This window comes from Oncorhynchus mykiss, chromosome 5 (genome assembly GCF_013265735.2).
Source record: "Oncorhynchus mykiss isolate Arlee chromosome 5, USDA_OmykA_1.1, whole genome shotgun sequence".
NCBI lineage: Eukaryota > Metazoa > Chordata > Actinopteri > Salmoniformes > Salmonidae > Oncorhynchus > Oncorhynchus mykiss.
Genome location: NC_048569.1, coordinates 44,485,434 through 44,507,752, shown reverse-complemented (window position 1 = coordinate 44,507,752; position 22,319 = coordinate 44,485,434). Strand labels below are relative to the sequence as shown.

Genomic DNA, 22,319 nt, shown 5'->3' with positions numbered 1-22,319 from the left:
ATTCTGTCTTGGTGCCAGCCTCTGACTGTGTTGGTATGTAAACAGCTACAAAGAATACCGATAGGAATGTAGTGTTGTCTACAGCTTATCATGAGATACTTTACCTTAGGCGAGCTATAGCTTGAGACTTCCTTAGATATCGTGCACCAGCTGTTGCAAAGAAGCCACCCTTTGCCTTGATGACAGCTTTGCAAACCCTTGGCATTCTCTCAACCAGCTTTATGAGGAATGCTTTTCCAACTATCTTGAAGGAGTTCCCACATCTGCTGAGCACTTGTCTGCTTTTCCTTCACCTTGCAGTCCAACAACTTGGGTTGAAGTCGGGTGATTGTGGAGGCCAGGTCATCTGATGCAGCACTCATCACTCGCTTTCTTGGTTAAATAGCCCTTACACAGTCTGGAGGTGTGTTTTGGGTCATTGTCCTGTTGAAAAACAAATGATAGTCCCACTAAGAGCAAACCAGGTGGGATGGTGTATTGCTGCAAAATGCTGTTGTAGCCATCCTGGTTAAGTGTGCCTTGAATTCTAAATAAATCACTGACAAGTGTCACCAGCAAAGCACCATCACACCACCACCTTCATGCTTCACGGTGGGAACCACACATGCGGAGATCATCCGTTCACCTACTCTGCGTCTCACAAAGACATGGCGGTTGGAACCAGAATTCTCAAATTTCGACTTCCACTGCTCTAATGGCCCAAGCAAGTCTCTTCTTATTGGTGTCCTTTAGTAGTGGTTTCTTTGCGGCAATTCAACCATGAAGGCCTGATTTACTCAGTCTCCTGAATAGTTAATGTCTGTTTACTTGAACTCTGAATAATTTATTTGGGCTGCAATTTCTGAGGTGCCGTTAACTCTAAGGAACACATACTCTGCAGAAGAGTTAACCCTGTGGCGGTCATCATGAGAACCAGTTTCATAGCGCTGAATGGTTTTTGCGACTGCACTTGAAAGGACTTTCAAAGTTCTTTGAAATTTTCCAGATTGATTGACCTTCATGTCTTGAAGTAATGATGGACTGTCATTTCTCTTTGCTTATTGCCATATGGACTAGGTCTTCAAAATAGGGCTATCTTCTGTATTCCATCCCTACCTTGTCACAACACAACTGGTTGGCTCAAACGCATGAGAATGCCAAGAGTGTGCAAAGCTGGCATTAAGGCAAAAGGTGTCTACTTTGAAAAATGACAAATATATTTTTTGATTTAACACTTTGTTTTGGTCACAAAATGATTCCATATGTGTTATTTTGTAGTTTGGAGGTCTTCACTATTCTACAATGTAGAAAATAAATAAAAACCCTTGCATGAGTAGGTGTCCAAATATTTGACTGGTACTGTGTTTTTTTTTTGTAAACTCAGCAAAAAAAGAAACGTCCTCTCACTGTCAACTGCGTTTATTTTCAGCAAACTTAACATATGTAAATATTATGAACATGACAAGATTCAACAACTGCGACCATAAAACTGAACAAGTTCCACAGACATGTGACTAACGTGTCCCTGAACAAAGGAGGGGGGGGGGGGGGGGTTCAAAATCAAAAGTAACAGTCAGTATCTGGTGTGGCCACCAGCTGCATTAAGTACTGCAGTGCATCTCCTGAGGGGATGTATGTATGTATGTATGTAATCATGGTTTTGACTTCACTTTGCCTTAAGTCAATTTAATAATATTTAACCTACTATTAGCAAGGATAACAATGGTGGACAGCAATCCCTGACCTTTACCAGTCAGACTTTTAGCCAGCTAGAGTGGAGGTGGCGGGAGAAAAGGCTAAGGTCATCAGTGCGGTCATCCGTGACCTTTTGAGAAGAAACATTTACATTGTCTTCAGAAAGTATTCATATCCCTTGACTTATTCCACATTTTGTTAGTCTGGATTGAAAATGTATAAAATAAAAATATGAATCTTGCCCATCTACACACAATATCCCATAACGACAAAGTGAAAACATGTTTTTAAAAATGTTTACAAATTTATTGAGAATGAAACACAGAAATATCTAATTTACATAAGTATTCACACCCCTGGGTCAATACTTTGTAGAAACACTTTTGGCGGTTATTACCCATTTGAGTCGTCTAGGGTGTCTCTGTATCAGCTTTTGTCCCGTTCTTCCTTGCAGATTTTCTCAAGCTCTGTTAATTTAGATGGGGAGCAGCAGTGAACAGCAATCTTCAAGTCTTTCCTTTTTCTCAGGAAGACTTCTGTCTGGCTACTCTCCCATAAAGTGCTGTGGAGACTGTTGTCCTTGTGACAGGTTCTCCCATCTCAGCCAAGGATGTAGTTCTGTCAGAGTGGTCATTGGGTTCTTGGTCACCTCCCTGACCAAGGTCCTTCTTGCCCGGTTGATCAGTTTGGTTGGACGGCCAGCTCTAGCCACAGTCTGGGTAGATCAATAGATCTATATTTTTCCCCCAATAGTGGCGACCACTGTGCACTTGGAAGCTTTCAACACTCTCTATAAATTGTTTTAAAACCTTCCTCAGATGTGCCTCATCAATTCTATCTCGGAGATCTACAGACAGTTCATTGTACTTCATGGTATAGTTTCTGCTCTGACATGCACTGTCAACTGTGGAACCTTAAAGACAGTTTTATTTTTAAATCATGTCCAATCAATTGAATTGGCCACAGGTGGACTCCAATCAAGTTGTAGTGGCATCTCAAAGATGATCGAAGGAAATTGGATGCAGCTGAGCTCAATTTGGAGTGTCATTGCAAAGGGGTATGAATAATTATGTACATGAGGTTTATTTCATTTACAATAAATGTGTTAATATTACTAAAAAAACATGTTTTCACTTTGTTATTATGGGGTACTGTGTGTAGATGGGTGAGGGGGAAAAAAATATATTTTATACATTTTGAATTCAGGCTGTGACCCAACAAAATGTGGAGTAAGTCGAGAGGTATGGATACATTCTGAAGGCACAGTCGCCTACACAGTAGAAATGATGAGGTAAAGAAACATAAGAGTGCTCGCTCCCATTACTGAGCTAGCTCACTGCATGTTTCTCCTTAAATCAATAACCTACTGGCAGCAGTAATGTTTCATTGCCTTCAGTACTCCTAATAAGGAAAGTGTCAGAGACTGATCAATAATCCTGCAACCGAGTGGCTCTTACCACAGTATCGGCCAACATTTTCAATTTTTCAAAGGATTCATCATGTTGAATTGGCAAAAACACGCTTGCTCCTTGACACCCAGCAGGTGGTCGCGATGTGTCCAAAGCTTTAGACTGATGTCATTGTGTTGTTGTTTTTTTTGTTCTCTTCCTTCCCTCAGGTTAACGAGATGCCCAAGCTGACAGAGCAGCTGGCTGGACCTCTGAGACAGATGCAGGTAAACATGATTCACTCCGCAGCAGAATCTGCACTGTCTTGGTGGTTAGCATAGGTTACAAAGCAGGATCAATATGTGTAGCCCAGGTCAAAAGTAGTGCACTGCATACAGTAGGGAATTACGGTGCCATTTGGGATATGGCCAATGGGTTTAGCGGCAGGCTTTTCTAAATATGGAATTGAAATGGGGATGGTAACAAACTCAACACTTTAATTCTGCTTGGTGATGCACCCCTCAGGCCTGGTTTAGTCTGCTTTTCAGATGTGTGGTTTCTAACACTTAGCTCATGCTGTTTGTGAACCAAGGCATACACCGGCATGTTTAACTACACTGCAATGTATGTTTGACTTGGAATCCAACCAGTCGGTCTACCTATTCTATTGACTTACTGCTGTTTCTGTCTGCTGAAACCTGTCAGCCTAGATGTTTGGTGAAAGATTAGATTGGGTCTCCCTGCCTGTCTTAATGCGAGTAGATGTTTGCTGAAATTGTATAATCAAAGTGCAAGATATGCCACGTACTTTTCATTCGTACTTTTTGTTTGTTTTCCCTTAATGTTTTTTACATTACATTTTTTAGCCTATACCTTATATAGCTATGTATTTTGGGACCTGGGCGTGTCCCAAATGTAGTGATCTACTTTTGACCAGTATCCATAGGGCTCTGGTCAAAATGAGTGCACTATGAAAGTAATAGGGTGCCATTTTGCACGCAGTCTATGACTGTCATATGGATGTAATAAAACCTGGAACTGGATATCTGGTTGTCAGGAGTGTGCCAAGCGTGTTGCCAAGGTGTCTGCGGAGGCTAAGCTGGAGGTGGATGAGGACACCTACCTGGACAAGTTCAAGCCTCACCTGATGGACGTGGTTTACACATGGGCTAACGGCTCCACCTTCGCACAGATCTGCAAGATGACCGACGTCTTTGAAGGTAACTCACCTGGCTAACCTCCCGACACTCTAACATCTGTCCGGTGCCTATGAAATGGACGGCGCGCTCCAAATGTAGGTTTTCTGTTTCCGTGTGGGGTAGCCCCGTACATTTGAGTCATTTAGCAGGTATACTTATCCAGAGCCACTTGCAATCAGTGCAAGGTAACTCACCTAACACAAGTTCAGTGCCAATCTAACGGACAGCCTTCCAAGTGTTGTTTTTCTGATGGCCAATGTCTCTATCTAGCAGTTGATAACTTTTTTATTTGTTTTGCAAACTGGCATGTTGTAGTACATGGAAGGAGAGAGCCAGAAGACCGGGTGATGAACTCTCATGTTGAAAATATATGGTTTCCTCTGCATTCTGAATTGGCTGTAGGCCTAGTCCTTTATGGCTGGAAAGGTTTCTGTCTTTCTGAGGTACACTTCAGGGAATAACAGATTTTTACCTCGCGTATGAGCTGCAATAGGCAATGCATAGCTTCAAAATATGTTTACTACTATCATGGACTGTCAGTCCTTGCATCTCGACGGGTGTCTATGAATTTCAGAGGGGTTACATTTCCCCTACCCCATCCCCCAGCTGTATACCAAAACAAGTGACAAAGTTGCTGTTTTGCTGAAAAACAAATCCCAGGTTGTAGCTTTTAAGGCACCATGAGTGTAGAGGATTTAAAATGATGAGAAGTAGTTGAAACAGATCACCCCCCCTCTCTCTTCAAAGTAACTCTAGAGATAAGACTGGTATTTGGCTCTGTATTTCACCCTGACATGAGCAGGAAAATATGCAACTCCCCTCTTAATTGCGACGCACAAGATCATAGTTCAGTTATCAGATCCTTCTGAGATTTTGGCTCTGGATTCCATGTGAAGCTGTAAACTATGTGGTTGCATTTTTGCAAGGAGGGTTGGGGTTCTGGTCACGTTGTCGTGTAGTTCAGATGGAACGGTCTTCGGCCGAATCGTAACTGAAGACTCTAACTTAAGACTCCCCCATTGACATTCTCCCCTGAATTTCCCTAGTTATATATATATATATATATATATATATACACACACACACCCTTTTATTTGAATGACTCCAGGCAAACCGACCCATGTCTCACTGATCTGTGCAGAGTTGAGTTTTCATACGGATCCCGGTCTCTCTGCTCCGGCTGACCTTCTCTCGTCTTTGTCCGTAGGGAGTATCTTCTGCTCGCCAACCCTGTGTCTGTCTGTCCCTGTAGGGAGTATCATCCGCTGCATGCGTCGCCTGGAGGAGCTGCTCCGTCAGATGTGTCAAGCAGCCAAGGCCATCGGTAACACCGAGCTGGAGAACAAGTTTGCGGAGGGTAAGATCGGCTCTACAGTTTATACCAATAGTAGAAGAACAAGTCTGCAGAGGGTAATCTGATCTCTTCTGCTGACTGCCCCCGATCTTCACATATGTTTGCCAGAGTTCAAACGTGGTGTACTACTACCAGGGCTCAGAGAATCGGTTGTGCCTGTGTCCCAAAGTCAAGACATCTCCCCTAGTTAAATACATTCTGTTACGAAGACACAGCTCACAAAACTAAAGTCTAAACATCCTTAGCAGTCAATGGAGGCAAACAACATTGTCTGTCAGCTTAATACTTAAAATCATAATTCCAACTAGTGCAGTTTTGACCCTAGATTGTAGTCAAGCTTGGAGAAACTGTATGGTGTACATTGAACAATTTCAACGTCAATTATACTCATGTATTTCTTTTTTCATTATAGGTATTACGAAAATCAAGAGGGATATTGTGTTTGCTGCCAGTTTATATCTGTGATTTGATGTATTTTGTGACACCTTTGCAAGACATGTGTTTGTTGGTTTGAGTGTCTGACATCATCCAGACAATGTTTTTTATTTGTGTTAATAAGCATAAAATGGCTTATTTTCCTTCCAAAAAGCGCAACATTTGTACATACTTCAACAATTTTAATAAAAGTCTGTATAGTGATTTCTTCTAACATACAGCTGGATAAAACAAAATGTTTTTTTGTTGCTTCAGGTGAAGATATATTATATTGGTCTGGATAATACACAGGAAGCTGTAATAGTAGCAGTCCAGCCAAGGCAACATGGGTGGGACTCAAGAGTCCAATAGGGAGCTCAGACAGCTTGGCTCCAGGTCATAGGTCAGGAAAGCACAAAGCAGGGTTACATTCACATGTCTGGTTCATTCCCAGATGGCACCCTATTCCCTACATAGTGCACTAGTTTTGACCAGGACCCAATGTAGGCAGTAGGGTACCATTTGAGACGCATAATTTCTTTCCACCCCAGTGGTCCGACCCTTGGTGGGGTATGATGTGCATGCAGTAAAGGGTTCCTCTTCTCTATAGCTTAGTTGGGGCTGCTGTCGTAATGGTTTCCGTTAGTGGGTGTCTCTTGCAGGCTGGTGTGGGGAATCTCCACATCCTCCTGGGGCTCCACCCTCTTCTTGAAGAAGTCTGACACACAAAATACCTGCAAGGGAAAGACAAGTGTCAGTGGACAGCTTTGGAGGGAAATGGTTGACCTACCTCAGAGTTCATGATTTTATTGAAGAGAATGGCTACTTAGTAGGAAGTAAGGCTTTTAAAGTGGGACACGTATAGGTCAGGAGACACCTTTTGACTAAAATACCCCTCTAACCTCTGGTCTTGTGCTCTCTGCTACCCAATTTCTATTGTAACAAATGGACAAATAAAGCTGAATTGCCTTAACCAAATGGAGCAGTGTGATTAACTCACCACCAGTATGGCCACGAGTGCTCCCTGAATAAGGCCAGCCAGGACGTCGCTCCAGTGGTGTTTGTAGTCGGACACACGGGACAGGCCAGTGTAAACGGATGCAGCGATCAGGAAGAATTGGAGTGTTGGTCTCAGGAGTCTAGCCCACTCTGCCTGCAGTCTGGCCTGGATGTATAGCTGGGAGACAGGTGGAAATGAGTTGACTTGCCTACTTAAAAAAAATTAAAAGCCTTGTGGTTTTTTACTACTAATATGTTTGGTCAGTTAAAATGGATTTAATGCTAACTAATTTGACAAATTGCTTTGCTACCGCAATGTCGCCAGAGCAATTGTAGGTTGAAACCAGTAGTTGACATGCTTCAATCCTCTTGGTTTTCTACTTGAGGTTCGTTTAAGTGCTGGCTACTGTTTGAAAGTGGTCTGATCCATCATTGATGTGCGTGAGCTAGTTTTGCCACTGTGTTCTGGTTGTGTATGTAAAAATCATTCTAATGTTGATGCTGGCAGCTGTGGGATCTTGCTCACTAACCGCTCTACATGGCAGCGTCAACTCTTGGATATAAACATACTGCACAGCTGAAACTTCCAAAGTAGTATTTAACCAGCCTTCGTCTACTGTTTTTACTAGGTCTAAAACTTAGTTTAAATGCCTTAATTCCATATACAGTTGAGTGAAATAGAAATGATCAAAACAAGTAATATAATAAACCTAATGTTCAATTTACAGCCATTTCCACCAAAGGTGACTGCTTGTAATACAGTTTCCAAAATAGTGTACATGGTTATGGCCTTTTGTTCAATGGGACAAAAATCAGCAGTTCTGAATGCGTTTGTACAATAATGGGTGTGTCTATTCATGAATGGAAAACAAACTGACAAAATAGACTGGACTTGTCTCTCTCTGTTCTTGAACTTTAGAACTGCTGTTTGGTCTTAACTCTCATTTGCTGCAGCGATTGTCAGGACTTCGGCATACTGTAGGTAATGAAAGGGTGTATTGTGTTCAGCATTACTGTAACCCTGAGTCCTGCCTAAGATAAACCAAAGGGACCCTCGTGTTCTGTGAGTCAGAGACCCAGCTCACAAAAATACACTACTTTGTTGACCATCCATAGCAACTGTGCACCCCAGTGAAGATCAACACAGTGATATTTTGAGTACCAGTATTCGATGTACGCAATGGGCCTTATCATCCCATGTCTCGGCACTGTCGTGAACTTGTGGTGAATTCAGTTCTCTATAAATCTGAACCATGTACTACTTTAAGTATATTGAACAAAAATATAAATGCAACATGTAGGTTTCATGAGCTAAAATGAAATGTTTCTTACCCACAAAGCTTATTTTGTGCATTTGTCCTTTGCCAATATAATTAATCCACCGGACAGGTGTGGCATATCAAGAAGCATGCTCATTACAAGGCCACTCAACTGTGCAGTTTTGTTACAATGCGATGTCTCAAGTTATGTGGAGGCATGCTGACTGCAGGAATGTCCACCAGAGTTGTTGCCAAATAAATGAACATTAAATTCTCTACCACAAGCTGCTTCCAACATTGTTTTAGAGAATTTGGCAGTACGTCCACCTGCGGCGTCGTCTGAGACCAGCCACCCGATGAAACTGAGTATTTCTGTGTGGGTAGGCTTATGTCCAGTGATGTGAAATCCATAGATTAGGGCCTAATACATATTTCAACTGACTGATTTCCTTATGAACTGTAACTCATTAAAATTGTTGCATTTATATATATCTCTGTTCAGTTGGTCTAATGTTAATCAGATTCATGGTATTTTTGCTGCATTAAGTATTAAATATGCATATAGAACACGTCCAATGACGTAATGTAAATTATTAAATTAATTGATACATTTGAGCTGGGACGATAAACCAAAAATAAGACACTGGACATTTTGCTGACTTTCATTACAATAACCTATAGGGCCCTACGAGAGAAATGTCATGTTTGAAAAGTTCTAATATTGGTGACTGTTGATGGCTGTAGTTAAGGGTAAACAACTGGTGCACATTGTTTTCAATTTATCGTTAAAATTCAGTATATGGATCTTTGTCCATATCACCCATCTCTATGATACATGAGTGCACACAGAGGAAACCCCATAGAGCATACTTACTGCCAGGAACAGCATGCAGTACATGGAGAAGGAGGAGTGGCCGGAGTAGAAGGACAGCCTGCAACATAAACACACAATGGCATCATGGGATGGCTGTGCCCTGGGGGACACACACACATTCAGCCACTTCAAATTGGCTCAGTGTTGGTAATGAAGCGCAAAACTGACACACCCTTTTCTGGGTAATAGAGTTGTGCTGGGGAGGGATGTCCGCTGACGTCTGTTATTGGGGGGGGGGGGGGGGGGGGGGAGACAGCATTGGTTGCCCTGGGCAGGTGGTTAGAGGGACGCTACCCTAGCCCACTTATCCAGCCACCTTTAGTGTCTTCCTGTTTGCTTAAGCAGCGCTGCCCAGCGGAGGCATCCGCCTGTCCAGCAAATGACTGATAAACAGTGGGGATAACTGCAGGCCCACAGACAACGCCCTGGAGCCTGGCACCAAAGTGGACACTAGTTAGTGTTGGGAGAAAGCCTGACCATACTGACCAAAAAAGTCCACAGTACTGTAACATAATCCACCAGCCTAATGTCATAGAGAGCTGTATACAGCTTCTCTAGTGGTAAAGGCTGAAAAGAGGTTAAGACATCACACAGAGAGAGCTCTAACTCAACTCCCTTAATTCAATTATCTTAATTAACCATGTGAGGACAGTACAGCAATGAGGGAAGACTGATATGTTCAACCCACAGGACCCAAAACCCCCCCTGTAAACCATTATATAGCGGAATAACGTTGATTCACTGAGGGATGTTTCCAAGTGTAAGGCACTTGGGACACACAAGCCGAGGTTCTGACTGACAGCGGGCCTCATTTCCCTGAGAGAAAGGCTCACGTTGCTGAAAGAGGAACTGGGGAGTTGATCTGACCTGCTCTCATCACTCGATGCACCAGGCAGTTATTTGTTCTATTAATGACTACCATCCCAAAGAAAACACCCAGAACCGGGCCCTCGACCGGGGAAGGGCTGCCATGGGAGACCAGAGCAACACCCAGGTAAATATGACCTGGGGCCAACACGAGACTGGGAGAGCCCACCCAGGGATCATGGTAGAGATTAGAGTCGTCTCTGTATGGGGTATACTCAGGTTTCTAGGGTAACACGGGAGAGGCTTACCACATGAGGTAATGATACACTTTAGCTGTGGTGTATAGTCTGTATAGAGACAGCCAGCGAACTAACTACCCACCACTGCCAATAACACTGGTATGACTGATGGGACAGACCGGCAGGCACTCGACAACTAGCTCTCCATTTACCTTTGTTGGTCTATAATTGACAAGTCCTAGATGTTGATTTCAAAATCTAAATAAAGACAGACTTCCTCTCCTTTGTACATCTGTCTGTTTTCAAGTAGATGAAAAAGGAGGATGTTCTAATCTTGTCAGATTGAAATTTAGAGTGACTGTTTTACAGAATTTGGTTAGTGCCTATCTGTTATCTGATACTGGTAATTATAACCTTGGTGTCCGTGGTGATAACGAGTATTGCTTGGAGACCAGCTTTCAGTGAAAGCACAGAATCAGAATTCGTATGGAACTTCTAAACTCAGACCCACATCCGGCTCTGGAGCAGGCTTGCAAAGCTGGGTCTATTGACCTGGAAAGACCCATTTACCCAAAGGCAAATCGAGGTGAAACCATGGTTCCTAGTCCATTGCAATTAGGGCTTAAAGCAACCCCAGGTGTCCCAGTACAATGTAGGAGCTAGAGACAGGCAATAGACCAACTTCTGTTTATTCCAGTTAGGCCTTGACTCCCACAGTTATTTGTGGAATTGCAAAACATTGTAAAGGTTAAAGTACAGAGAGAGCTCTAGCTGAAGTCATTTCCCCCTGATAAGCAGCCAGCCTAGTTGTCAGTGTCAGACACATCCCCTCAGTGAGTCTTTATAGACGATTTCCAGCTGAGCAGTTGTTCAACTGGGTACAGCCTGAATCCAAAATGGCTACCATTTTCCCTATATAGTGCCCTATTGCTATGGGCTCTGGTTAAAAGTAGTGCAGTAAATAGGGAGCCATGTGGGACACACAGGAAACTTCAAAGTGTGGGCTTGCCTTACTCAACAATGATCTAATCATTACTCAGCATATCAGAACAATATAAATATAATATATTGGATTATATTTCTAGGAACAGAACATAATCAGCAATCCACTGAAATAGAATATCTCCTGCTTTATTGCTGATTATGTTCTGTTCCTAGAAATAGAGTCCAATATATTATATTTCTATGGTTCTGATATGCTGAGTGCTGACCATGAAATCATTGTTGAGTAAGCAAGTCCACACTTTGAAGTTTCTCTTGTGTTCCAAATGGCTCCCTATTTACTGCACTACTTTTGACCAGAGCCCATAGCAAAAGTACTGGGACACCTAAGGTACATCCTGTATAAACACTAAACTTCCTTGACAAAAGGCTATCCAACAAGTTCACAAATAAAATGTTTTATAATACCTCGTGTAGGGATTTCAATGACACAAAAATGAGTTTGAACTCCTGGAAAGAGATTTGGGAGGTAGATGCAATAAAGAGGTTAATGGCCGTGGAGGACAGAAGGACGCTGGCGCACTTTCAACAAATCTGATCTAACGAAGTGTTGTTATTTTTGGTCAAATCTGTCATGGTTGATGTATTGTAACAGGCCCACAGTGTGTTTACTAAAATTCGATTTGGATATATTTTGCTGCGTAACATTTAGAAGTTGTCCCTATTCAGGTTTCGAAAAAGTGACTGCTAAATGCTAATTCCCATTCGTACAAGCTGGTAGGATAGCTAGCATACAGAAATCGATGGTGGTATTCAAAGTAGTTTTTAACTATAAGGCAGTTGATTGACGATGACATGAACATGTATTGGGGGCTGGCATCCATTCAAGAATTATACTCAGATTTTTACAAACAATAGCCTAAATGTAGGCACATTTTGGGATGGAGATGCAGGTGGGAAAACTGCGCAGTCTTTTTCATGCTAATTTGGCTGATCTATGTCAAGCACCGTGAAACATACTCCCAACATCTCAGAAGAGGTAAGGTATTGTCTTTTCACTTACCCAGTTGCTTGTAATTAGTTGGATGGCTATAGAGATTAGCCCTGAATCACTACGAGTGGTGTTAAACAGCCACCACTAACACTGAGCGGCTGCTGCCAACACACTGACACTGACTCAACTCCAGCCACTTTAATAATGGGAATTGATGGGAAACGATGTAAATATATCACTAGCCACTTTAAACAATGCTACCTTATATAATGTTACTTACCCTACATTATTCATCTCATATGCATACGTATATACTGTACTCTATCATCGACTGTATCCTTATGTAATACATGTATCACTAGCCACTTTAAACTATGCCACTTTGTTTACATACTCACCTCATTTGTACATACTGTACTCGATACCATCTACTGTATCTTGCCTATGCTGCTCTGTACCATCACTCATTCATATATCCTTATGTACATATTCTTTATCCCCTTACACTGTGTACAAGACAGTAGTTTTGGAATTGTTAGTTAGATTACTTGTTATTACTGCATTGTCGGAACTAGAAGCACAAGCATTTCGCTACACTCGCATTAACATCTGCTAACCATGTGTATGTGACAAATACGATTTGATTTGGTGCGGCGCAGACCAATTTATTGGATGCCCATGACAGTTACCCGAAGTGCAAGAAGTATGAATGCTCCGACTTCTGTGGAGGCTGCATTCACAGTAAATGCTGTACAGACACTGCATATGTCAGATTGACCATGTAAAGCCTTTTAGGCATAAAAATGGAAGCTCCACCACTTTACTGCCTATACCTTTCCAGACTCAGATATGCCTAATACCCACCCGATCTGTAAACACTGAAGGGCTAGGAGGGCTAAGTGGTAGGGAGAAAAATTCAGCCCAGCTGTCAGTTCTCTCAACAACACCCACCTGGCCTCGTTGACCATGTGCGTATCCCCGGTGCAGGTGAAGTCCTCAATGTAGGCGCCTGCCGTGCAGTTGATCAGCTTCCAGTCCGGCTTGCACACGTCCAGGAAGTGAGGTCGCAGCCGACCAATCGAATACTTGGCGATGTCAGTGAGCGATTGGCTCATGGCAGCCCCAAACACGAAGGTGCCGATGGCTTTGTAAACACTGGCCACATACATGTTGCTGAAAGAGGACTTTGATTTGATGCGCTTTAGATAGACTGAAAGGCACTCTCCAAAGACCATCTGTGAGGAAGGGAGGAGAGGAAGTAGAGGTTAGATCACTTACTCATCCCTCACAGCGTCGATTTACAAGTATTTGCACATTAATATTGTAATTCAAGTCAAGTCACAAAAATTACAGGTATTTTTATTTTAGAAGAATGTCCATCTGAGTGAATATATTATAAAGGCCTAACAAGGATGTCCACGGAGAAACATGTCTAAAGTGAAATAAATAAAGGCCTTTTTAAAAAGGGGGAAATTATCCCAATGGAGATTGAGACCATTGTTGAGTGCAACAAACGTGTCATTTAAACATTGTGGGCGGTTGGTGAAGTGGGTCTTTTTTAAATGTCAAATAAATAACGTGACAACTTTCTGACTCACACCTCTCTACCACACCGTGGTGACAATGGGCCTGAAAGCATAAGCAGTTACCTGGGTGCGTATTTGCGTTCCCCTATCTGCAAATAGGCCTACACCATTAACATGTGCTTACTACTGTACTCTACTCTCAAGGAGGTGGGCGTTGACCTGATAACGGTTGACTGTTCCAACCGTTTAAACCTCAAGGGTAATTACCACCATGACACAGATACCATCAAGTCATAACCTGAAAGCCTTTGTGTGTGAAGGAATGGTGGAGGAACTGTCTTGAGGATAGAGGGAGTCACCAACTTTCATTCATGACCTGTAAATGAGTTACAGCCTGTGTGAGGGTTTCTACTTGCTGAGTACAATTACACTGGCTGACTGGAAATGTATGCGGACCGTGGGATGTGAACCTTTTTGTCTATTCCCGTCAATTATAATGCAGCATGTGTCTGTTGCATGTCAATTTAATGGAACTAAAAAAGGCTTTTTGATTTTGAACGCTGCAAAAGAAGGACTTGATAAGTAAGATTTGATAACAGCCACAACAAGGCTCCTAGAGTGCCTCATTTTACCGGTATCTATCTGGCTCATATTCACAAAGTCTCAGAGTTAGGACTGATGATAGGATCAGTTGTCTTTTAGACAGGGGTTCCCAAACCTTTTCACTCGGGGGGCCTCCCTTCCAGCATCGGCGAACATCCAGCGCATCATGTCTATTTCTACGGGCCCAAATATTGTTCATGACAGAAACTTCACACCCCTCTTGTTGGTGGAGAGAATTTTGCAGGTTTAAAGCTCATTTCTTGCAATTCTACACATTTTGTCATGGGGTGCAAAGAAAATGTTGCAGTTTTAAAGCAAATTTTCTTGCAATTCTATACATTTTGCTATGTCTAATGATTATTCATGTGACACTTGAGTGACAAAAAAAACAACAATATCTATTGGCTAAACCACCCCCAGAAAAAAAAACTGTTTACTCTAAGGTATGCAATGACTAACACTAGCCAATTTCTAAATTGCACCTTGTGCATTTATATGATTCCATAACACATATGTAGTAAGCAAAAAAGTATTAAATCAAAATATATGTTTTAGATTCTAACACAGCTTTGCACACTCTTGGCATTCTCTCAACCAGCTTCATGAGGAATGCTTTTCCAACAGTCTTGAAGGAGTTCCCACATATGCTGAGCACTTGTTTGCTGACTTTCCTTCACTCTGCGGTTCAACTCATCCCAAACCATCTCAATTGGGTTGAGGTCGGGGGATTGTGGAGGCCAGGTCATCTGATGCAGCACTCCATCACTCTCCTTCTTGGTCAAATAGCCCTTACACAGCCTGGAGGTGTGTTTTGGGTTATTGTCCTGTTGAAAAACAAATCATTGTCCCACTAAGCACAAACCAGATGGGATGGCGTATCGCTGCAGAACGCTGGTCAAGTGCTCCTTGAATTCAAAATAAATCACTGACAGTGTCACCAGCAAAGCCACAAAAGGGCTTTAATACAGACAGAAATACTCCGCCCCCCCCTCTGAAGATCCCGCAGGTGAAGAAGCTGGATGTGGAGGTCATCCCTGTCGGATGTGCGCCACCCATGCCAACCCTTTGGGCCCTCCCCCCAGTTTGGGAACCACTGTTTTAAACCATGATGACAGGAGGACCTGATCCTAGATCAGCATTCCTACTCTGAGATGCTTTGTGAATACGGGCCTCTGTGCTTTGAGTTTAACTATCTAGAAACTCTCCAGGAAACGTACTAACTAGACCAGGGACGTGAATCCGTATGTGCCATCGCGCGCTTGTTGATTTTGTACGTTCACACCAAACGCGATCAGGACAAGCAGGTTGAAATATAAAAACAAACTGAACCAACTAAATTATTTTGGGGACAGGTCGAAAAACAAACATTCATGGACATTTAGCTAGCTAGTTTGCTGTTCCTACCTAATTTGTCCTGGGATATAAACATTTGGTTGTTATTTTACCTGAAATGCACAAGGTCCTTTTTTTCCTGGATCTTTGAAGAATATTTTTACTCCCAACAATTAATCCACAGATAAAAAGGGGAAACCTAGTTAGTTTCAAATGATGTATCTTCTAGTCTTCTTCTGTTGACTTTATATGGCAGTTGGCAACCAACTTTGACTGGAGTGTGGACCTCAGTTCATCTTTCAATCACCCACGTGGGTATACGCTCCTAAAAACCAATGAGGAGACGGGAGAGGCGGGACTTATAAAACCAAGTTATTTTTTAGCGCCTGGCTACGCATACGCTCGCGAGCAGTTTTGCTTGAAATGATTGAATAACATGTGTAAATGTATTTAGCAAAGCTCGCATGTTTAACATTTAACATGCTCAGCATGTTAGTCAGAATACTGGCCCAGAGTCAAGCGATATCTCGGAAAGGCAGAGGGAGGGACAGCTTGGCCATTCCTATTGTATCGTTCAGATAGAGACCGAGTAGACTTATGGAGAAGTCTTTGCTACTGGGACTTTCACAGTCAACTGCCATGGTCTGATACGTTTATGATCTAGGAGTACATAGAGAAGCAACTAGCAAGAGTTGGGGATTTGTTTGATTTTTCAGTTCTCAAGTGATACTTTGAGCATCTCTAAAATATGCAGTTCAATTTACAAATCAGATTTTTTTTTTGCTTGCTTTTGCAAGGAGCATGATGCTCCATTAATTTACTTTCACACAGACAATGTGAGAATGTGATTAATGAAGCCAAGTAGTTAAACTAAATGATGTATGTATAGCATAAACTAATGACAAGTGCTAAGACTGGAAAAGGAAGAGAAAGATAAGTTATCTAGTGAACATAAAAACAGGTGCACTTACAGTGAGTACTGTGATGGGTATCATAACTCCACCTAACAACTGATAGGATATGGTGTCTTCTTTTAGAGGGTACTTGATTGAATCATCGTTACAGAAAAATCCACGTTTGAAGGGATTGTGTAGCGGTGTGAGTATAGCGAATGGCAGTCCAGCTAGCAAAAAGCAAAGAGAGAGAAAACAGAACAAGAGAAATCGGTTAGGGGAGTAGGCTCTAAACACCCTCCTTAGCCCGCACCCATATAAAGACATTGCACACCTGTCTAAAGGCGTCCGCATGCTTCCCAGCCCGAAACAGTTCGGTAGAGTTCGTGCATATAATGGCGACATTGTGTGACGTTTTTGTTCGTTTAGGACTTCAGTGAGGTTTTTTGTTTTTTTGGAGCCAAAGTATACACCCCTTCATCAGTGACTGGTCAACAGTAGGGATTCTTCAATAAAGTCTGTCATTCAACGAGGCATGACTCGCTTTTATGCACATTCTTTTAAATGAAGAATACTGCACCAAACATCTTGGTTAGATGGGTTCAGTTGGTAGAGCATGGCGGGGAATCAGTATGGGAAAACGTATGCACTCACTACTGTAAGTTGCACTGGATATGATCGTCTGCTTAATTACATAAATATCTAATATCTCTTTGGCATAACTGTCAATTAATGACAGATTTCTTGAGTTCGATTAATTCTGAGTATGCGAGCTAGGCTAGGCTCCAGCCAAGCTGAAGCATGCTGACGCCTTAAGACTGACAGGAAGATAACATTCAGAGAGGAAGGTCAAGACATATCTAAGTAGATATTTAAACATCGCAGGCTGTCAGGAACATAAAGGAATGAAAAGTTTAAAACATTGTGGTGAGAGAGTTGTCATGGCAACAGCCCCTACTCACTCCCGTGGTGAAGAGATGGTGTTAAATGGAAGAACAAACCATGCCCAAATTATTCCTCTGCACTGATTCACAGCCGTTTCGTGCTTGAGTGCAGTGGACCGGACATGCAATATGACAAGTCGTTGTCCATTCCACAACATCTCTCAATAGTGCTTGTTCTCTCTTCATCTCCCTCTCTGGGTTCATTTAAGGTCACAGCAGGTCATCCTTTTGGAAGTGGGCGATTCCATGCCAACGGGAGCGATTTTTATTTGGGGGGGGGCATCTCAGATTGTTCTGGCAATTCTCACATAGAAACTTTATTAGGAGGAAGGATGCCTTTCTACATTTATCACAAACCAGTTTTTTTGAAAATCATCAGTTTGAGGCCTTTTTAGACCTAAACATGCCTCCTATAAAAATAACTTAGGATCCGTGAATCGTACAAGATACAGAAAATATATTGGTGTCATTATACTCCTTATAGTGTGCCCTATGGAGTATTTCTAAGTTCTGAAATACACATATTTCAACATGAAAATAATATTCATATGAATATCTCAAAATTACCCTTTTTGGTTTTGTTCATTTAAAGATATCTTGTTTGGAACAATATACTCTACAAGAACATAACATTTCCAGAGGGGGCTCTCTGCTAATTCTGAAGTTCTGATACATTTTAGGAGCACCACCATCACCATGAATGTTAAATGGGTTTAAACGGGATCTCCCTCTGCTTGTGATTTTCTGAATGTGCAATCCTAAAGGAGGGCTGTGATTGGTTAATGACCCATAACTTCAATTTCCTTGTATAAAATGAGTCATATCGTTAAAAATACCAGAGAGCCCACTCTGGAAATGTGATGCGTTTGAAGAGTATATCGTTTCAAACAATATGTCTAGACAAAATCGAAAATAGTATTTTTGAGATATTCATATTATTGTTTTAATGTTGAATAAATGTAATGTTAGAATTGGCATTCCAGAATCAAGACATACTCCATAAGTTGACGCACACGATAAGGTGTATAATGACACCAAGATGTTGTCTGTGTCATGTAGGGTTCACATATCATAGTGTCTTACAGAAGGCATGTATATATATATTTTTTTTTAAAGGCCAATTATGGGCCACTTTCATCATGATTTCCCCCACTTTCATCACGATTTTCTCAAAACATGTGATATAAATGTTTAAAAAGCATGTCAAACATCATTCCTCCCAATGAAGTTCCTACGTGAGAATTGCGAGAACAATCTGAGATACAGAAATATTTTACACTCCACTGGCGATGAATCGCCCAAGAAGATTCACTTGGATGCAATGTTAGTTACATAAGAAACTTCACAATAGAGTTTCACACTACATACATTAGGGAAACTGTATTAGCTTCAAACGTGCTGTGAAAGAAGTTTTTGTTAAACCTTATAATATATACATATACACAGGCAAGTCAATTAAGAAAATGTTTTCGTAGTTAGTAACAAACACAAAACTGTAAAATCCCACACTGCTAGCTCTACAACACACGTTGACCCAAAGAAAGTAGGAACTGGACATGTCGAAAGCCCCCCAAAATAGTTGACGTTAATTCACATTAGTATGCAAATACTCTCCACGACTGATCTAAGAGGTTGTATTTCTGGATGTTATATCATAGTCCGATCATGCTGCTGTCATCACAAAGGACCCCAGAACAGTCTGGCTGTCAAGGACTGAGAGGAGAAACTGGTCCAACACAGAGTCAAGTGACAGATTCCCTCTCGCTTTACAGACCCACTGTTCGTTAGAGCGAAAGCTGCATTGTGAAGCACCACAGTTTGAAAAATGTTGCCACGCAACAGGTTGATGTGTACATATAAATAAATCAGTGTAAACCATAAATAGTCTTGTCCAGGGGACTGGAGTGGAGATAGTAAACAGAAGCAGTGAGACTTATGTATGGGACTCCAGTAGATTATGACAGATTAAGTATAGGTAATGGCAAAAAAAATAGTCTAGAGTCTGTGTACACATTTTACTATACCTGTGAGTACCAGTAGTTCTCACACGCATAGAAAACCAACAAAAATTCAGAGAAGTGAGGGCATTTTGCCGGTCCTCAATTGTAAAAAAAAATTAAATTAAAATAAAAAGCTATTAAATAGCCTTTTAGGAGTTAGGGTAATGGAAAATAGGATTTTGAATGGGAATCAATTGTTGGTCCTCAAAAAGTCCTCACAAGTATAGTGAGACATAGTTGTGTGTGTGTGTGTGTGTGTGTGTGTGTGTGTGTGTGTGTGTGTGTGTGTGTGTGTGTGTGTGTGTGCGTGTGTGTGTGTGTGTGTGTGCGTGTGTATCAACATACTCAAATCAGAGTGTTCCAGGAAAGTATTCCAGTTATTTTTGGACAGAGAAAGTAGACAGTGTTTGTTCCAAAGCCTATCAACAGGATCCTCAAGTTTTAATAACATCTCTACATCCAAAGCTCAATAACAAACATGTTGAAATTCTTCTAAATCTAATTTCTGTGTTGGCAGATAAACCTTAGGATCAGTTATGTTTGCTATTGCCAAAGTTGGAAAAAGTGGTTAAGGGTAATTACACAATAACGTAATTACGCTGAGACTGATTTTTCACTTAAAATGTATGCCAAAAAAAAAAAAAAAAAATTATTTCAACGTTTAACAAAACCATTAAAAAAAACTATGCACAAAGACTACTGTTAACAATTGACACTGAACATTTTACAAAAACACATTTACTGGAAGAATTGCAGATGCAAAGTTTTGTAATAGAATTTAGGTAAAATCTCCCATGTTTCCAAAAACACTTAAATTCTGTATCTACTCCAAATTAAGATTTAACGATGTCTACAGAAATAATAGGTTTTCACTGATGACATGACACATTGACTTTGAAAAAAAATAAATATATTTTGGTTATTGAACTACAGTAAGTGAACTGGATTTATACCCGGTAACGGAATATCATCATGGGTCCCTAATCTGTAGAAATGTATAATTGGGGATATGGTGATGTATCCTAAATAGGTACACAAAAAGGTATAAATATGCAATATCCTCCTATGCATATTTGGGTATTGTTCTACACACGGGCTATTATTTAATGAGCTCTGCCCCAAACATAGATGTATTTTGTTTCTCAAGTAGGGGACATCAAAGTACAGCACAGAACAGTAGAGTATAGTACGAGTACAGTACAGTACACTAAATTACAGTATAGTTCAGTACTGTACAGTAGAGTTCAGTACTCAACTCTAGTGTGCTCTACTGTAACAAACTCAACTGTACTTTTCTTTACTGTACTGAACTATACTTGACTGTGCTGCCCAAAATTGTAAATCCAACTGTGGTTTGTGACTACTATGATTTGTCATTGTAGCCATATCAAATTGCAGACATTTCATGTTACGGATTCCTCGGAAATTCCATTACCGATTTGGTAAATGTTTTTAGTTTTAGTCACTTAATAACTTATAAAAACACTGAACTAGTTGATAGTGGGGATGCACGATATATCGGTGAGCATATCGGAATCGGCCGATATTAGCTAAAAATGCAAACATCGGCCCGATGTCTAGTTTAATGGCAATGTGCAAAACCGATGTCAAAGCTGACGTGAATACCTATAGAACGTAGGTACATGACGTAATGACGCCACATAAAATGTAGCGCTACACGTGCAACACAGCATTCCTAACCTAGCCCACAACGTCTGCTGTGTGGCTCGAGCAGTCAACAAGTCAAGCAGTCATTTGAAAGAGTAAGAACATTTCAGCGAGACAATTCAAAGGCGAAATCCATTAACGCCAAGAAAATGGAATTCATTGCGCTTGACAATCAACCGTTCTCTGTCGTGGGCGATGTTGGCTTCCGCCGACTAGTCGAGCACCGGTACACGTTACCAAGTGAGCTATTTTTAAGATGTTGCCCTAACGGAGTTACACAGTAATATCGTCACTGCTATTAGCTTCACGGCTGACATTTGGACCAGCGATATCATACAGAGTCTGACAGCACAATGGGTCTTCTGGGATTTCGTATTGAGGAAAGTTGTTTTGATGCTCATGAATGTGCTGGTTGTCATACCGCTGCTGGCATTTGAGAACATGTTTGAAACATGGAAACATGAACACACTAGCAAGCTCAATTCAAGCAACTGACTCAAGAAAAAAGCTCAACTGTGCCTGCAGCAGACGTGATACCCTCTGTCATGGAATTGAAACGCCTGCTCAACAAAACTGCCGACACAGGCTGTGAACAAGCTATTAGGTGGAATTCTCTCTTTACTGTGTCGCCACCATGCTCGTTGCTATGTACAAGGACCGCTACTTCAATGCAGACAAGAAACAGGGTTTACGTGAAATGTTACATACACAGCTGGACAAGGTGGAAACGGACACAGTGACAGTGCGCACCGAGGAAGAGAGGCCACGGACAGACAGAGGTGAAACTTCACTACTTGACATGTATGATGAAATCCTGGTTGAGAATGAAACGACTGAACAAATAAACATAGAAACAGCAAGTAAGTGAAAGAAATTGGTTTTGATTATGTTTTACTGGTAATGGGGACATGCGTAAATGCCAACAAAATACATTTTTGGTCAGTGTGGTGTGTGTGTAACCTTTAACTAGGCAAGTCAGTTAAGAACAAATTCTTATTTACAATGACAGCCCACCCCGGCCAAACCCTGACGACACTGGGCCAATTGTGCGCCGCCCTATGGGACTCCCAATAATGACCGGATGTGATACAGCCTGGATTCGAACGAGGGACTGTAGGGACGCCCTCTTGCACTGAGATGCAGTGCCTTAGACCGCTGCGTCCATGTGTGTGTTAACTATTTAACTGTATTAGATTGCTTAAAAAGGCTG

The 22,319-nt window shown here is 41.5% G+C and overlaps 2 protein-coding genes across 4 annotated transcripts in view; one reads left to right on the top strand and one right to left on the bottom strand.

The window, feature by feature from the left end:
• Positions 1-7,002, top strand: part of LOC110523912 (exosome RNA helicase MTR4) — a 51,032-nt gene extending 44,030 nt beyond the window's left edge. For both annotated transcript variants that reach the window (XM_036977633.1, XM_021603057.2), the window contains 4 exons: positions 3,293-3,349; positions 4,120-4,282; positions 5,514-5,618; positions 6,028-7,002. In XM_036977633.1, coding sequence (XP_036833528.1) covers positions 3,293-3,349; positions 4,120-4,282; positions 5,514-5,618; positions 6,028-6,080 — 378 coding nt within the window. In that variant the 3' untranslated portion in view covers positions 6,081-7,002. The remainder of the gene's footprint in view (positions 1-3,292; positions 3,350-4,119; positions 4,283-5,513; positions 5,619-6,027) is intronic.
• LOC110523914 (phospholipid phosphatase 1) overlaps positions 6,117-22,319 on the bottom strand; it is a 35,716-nt gene continuing 19,513 nt past the window's right edge. The window contains exons 2-6 of one of the 2 annotated variants that reach the window (XM_021603059.2): positions 16,576-16,727; positions 13,095-13,378; positions 9,162-9,219; positions 7,030-7,206; positions 6,117-6,763 (exon numbers count right to left, since the gene is read on the bottom strand). In XM_021603059.2, the coding sequence (XP_021458734.1) occupies positions 6,641-6,763; positions 7,030-7,206; positions 9,162-9,219; positions 13,095-13,378; positions 16,576-16,727 (794 nt within the window). In that variant the 3' untranslated portion in view covers positions 6,117-6,640. The remainder of the gene's footprint in view (positions 6,764-7,029; positions 7,207-9,161; positions 9,220-13,094; positions 13,379-16,575; positions 16,728-22,319) is intronic. The other variant, XM_021603058.2, reaches the window with a different exon arrangement.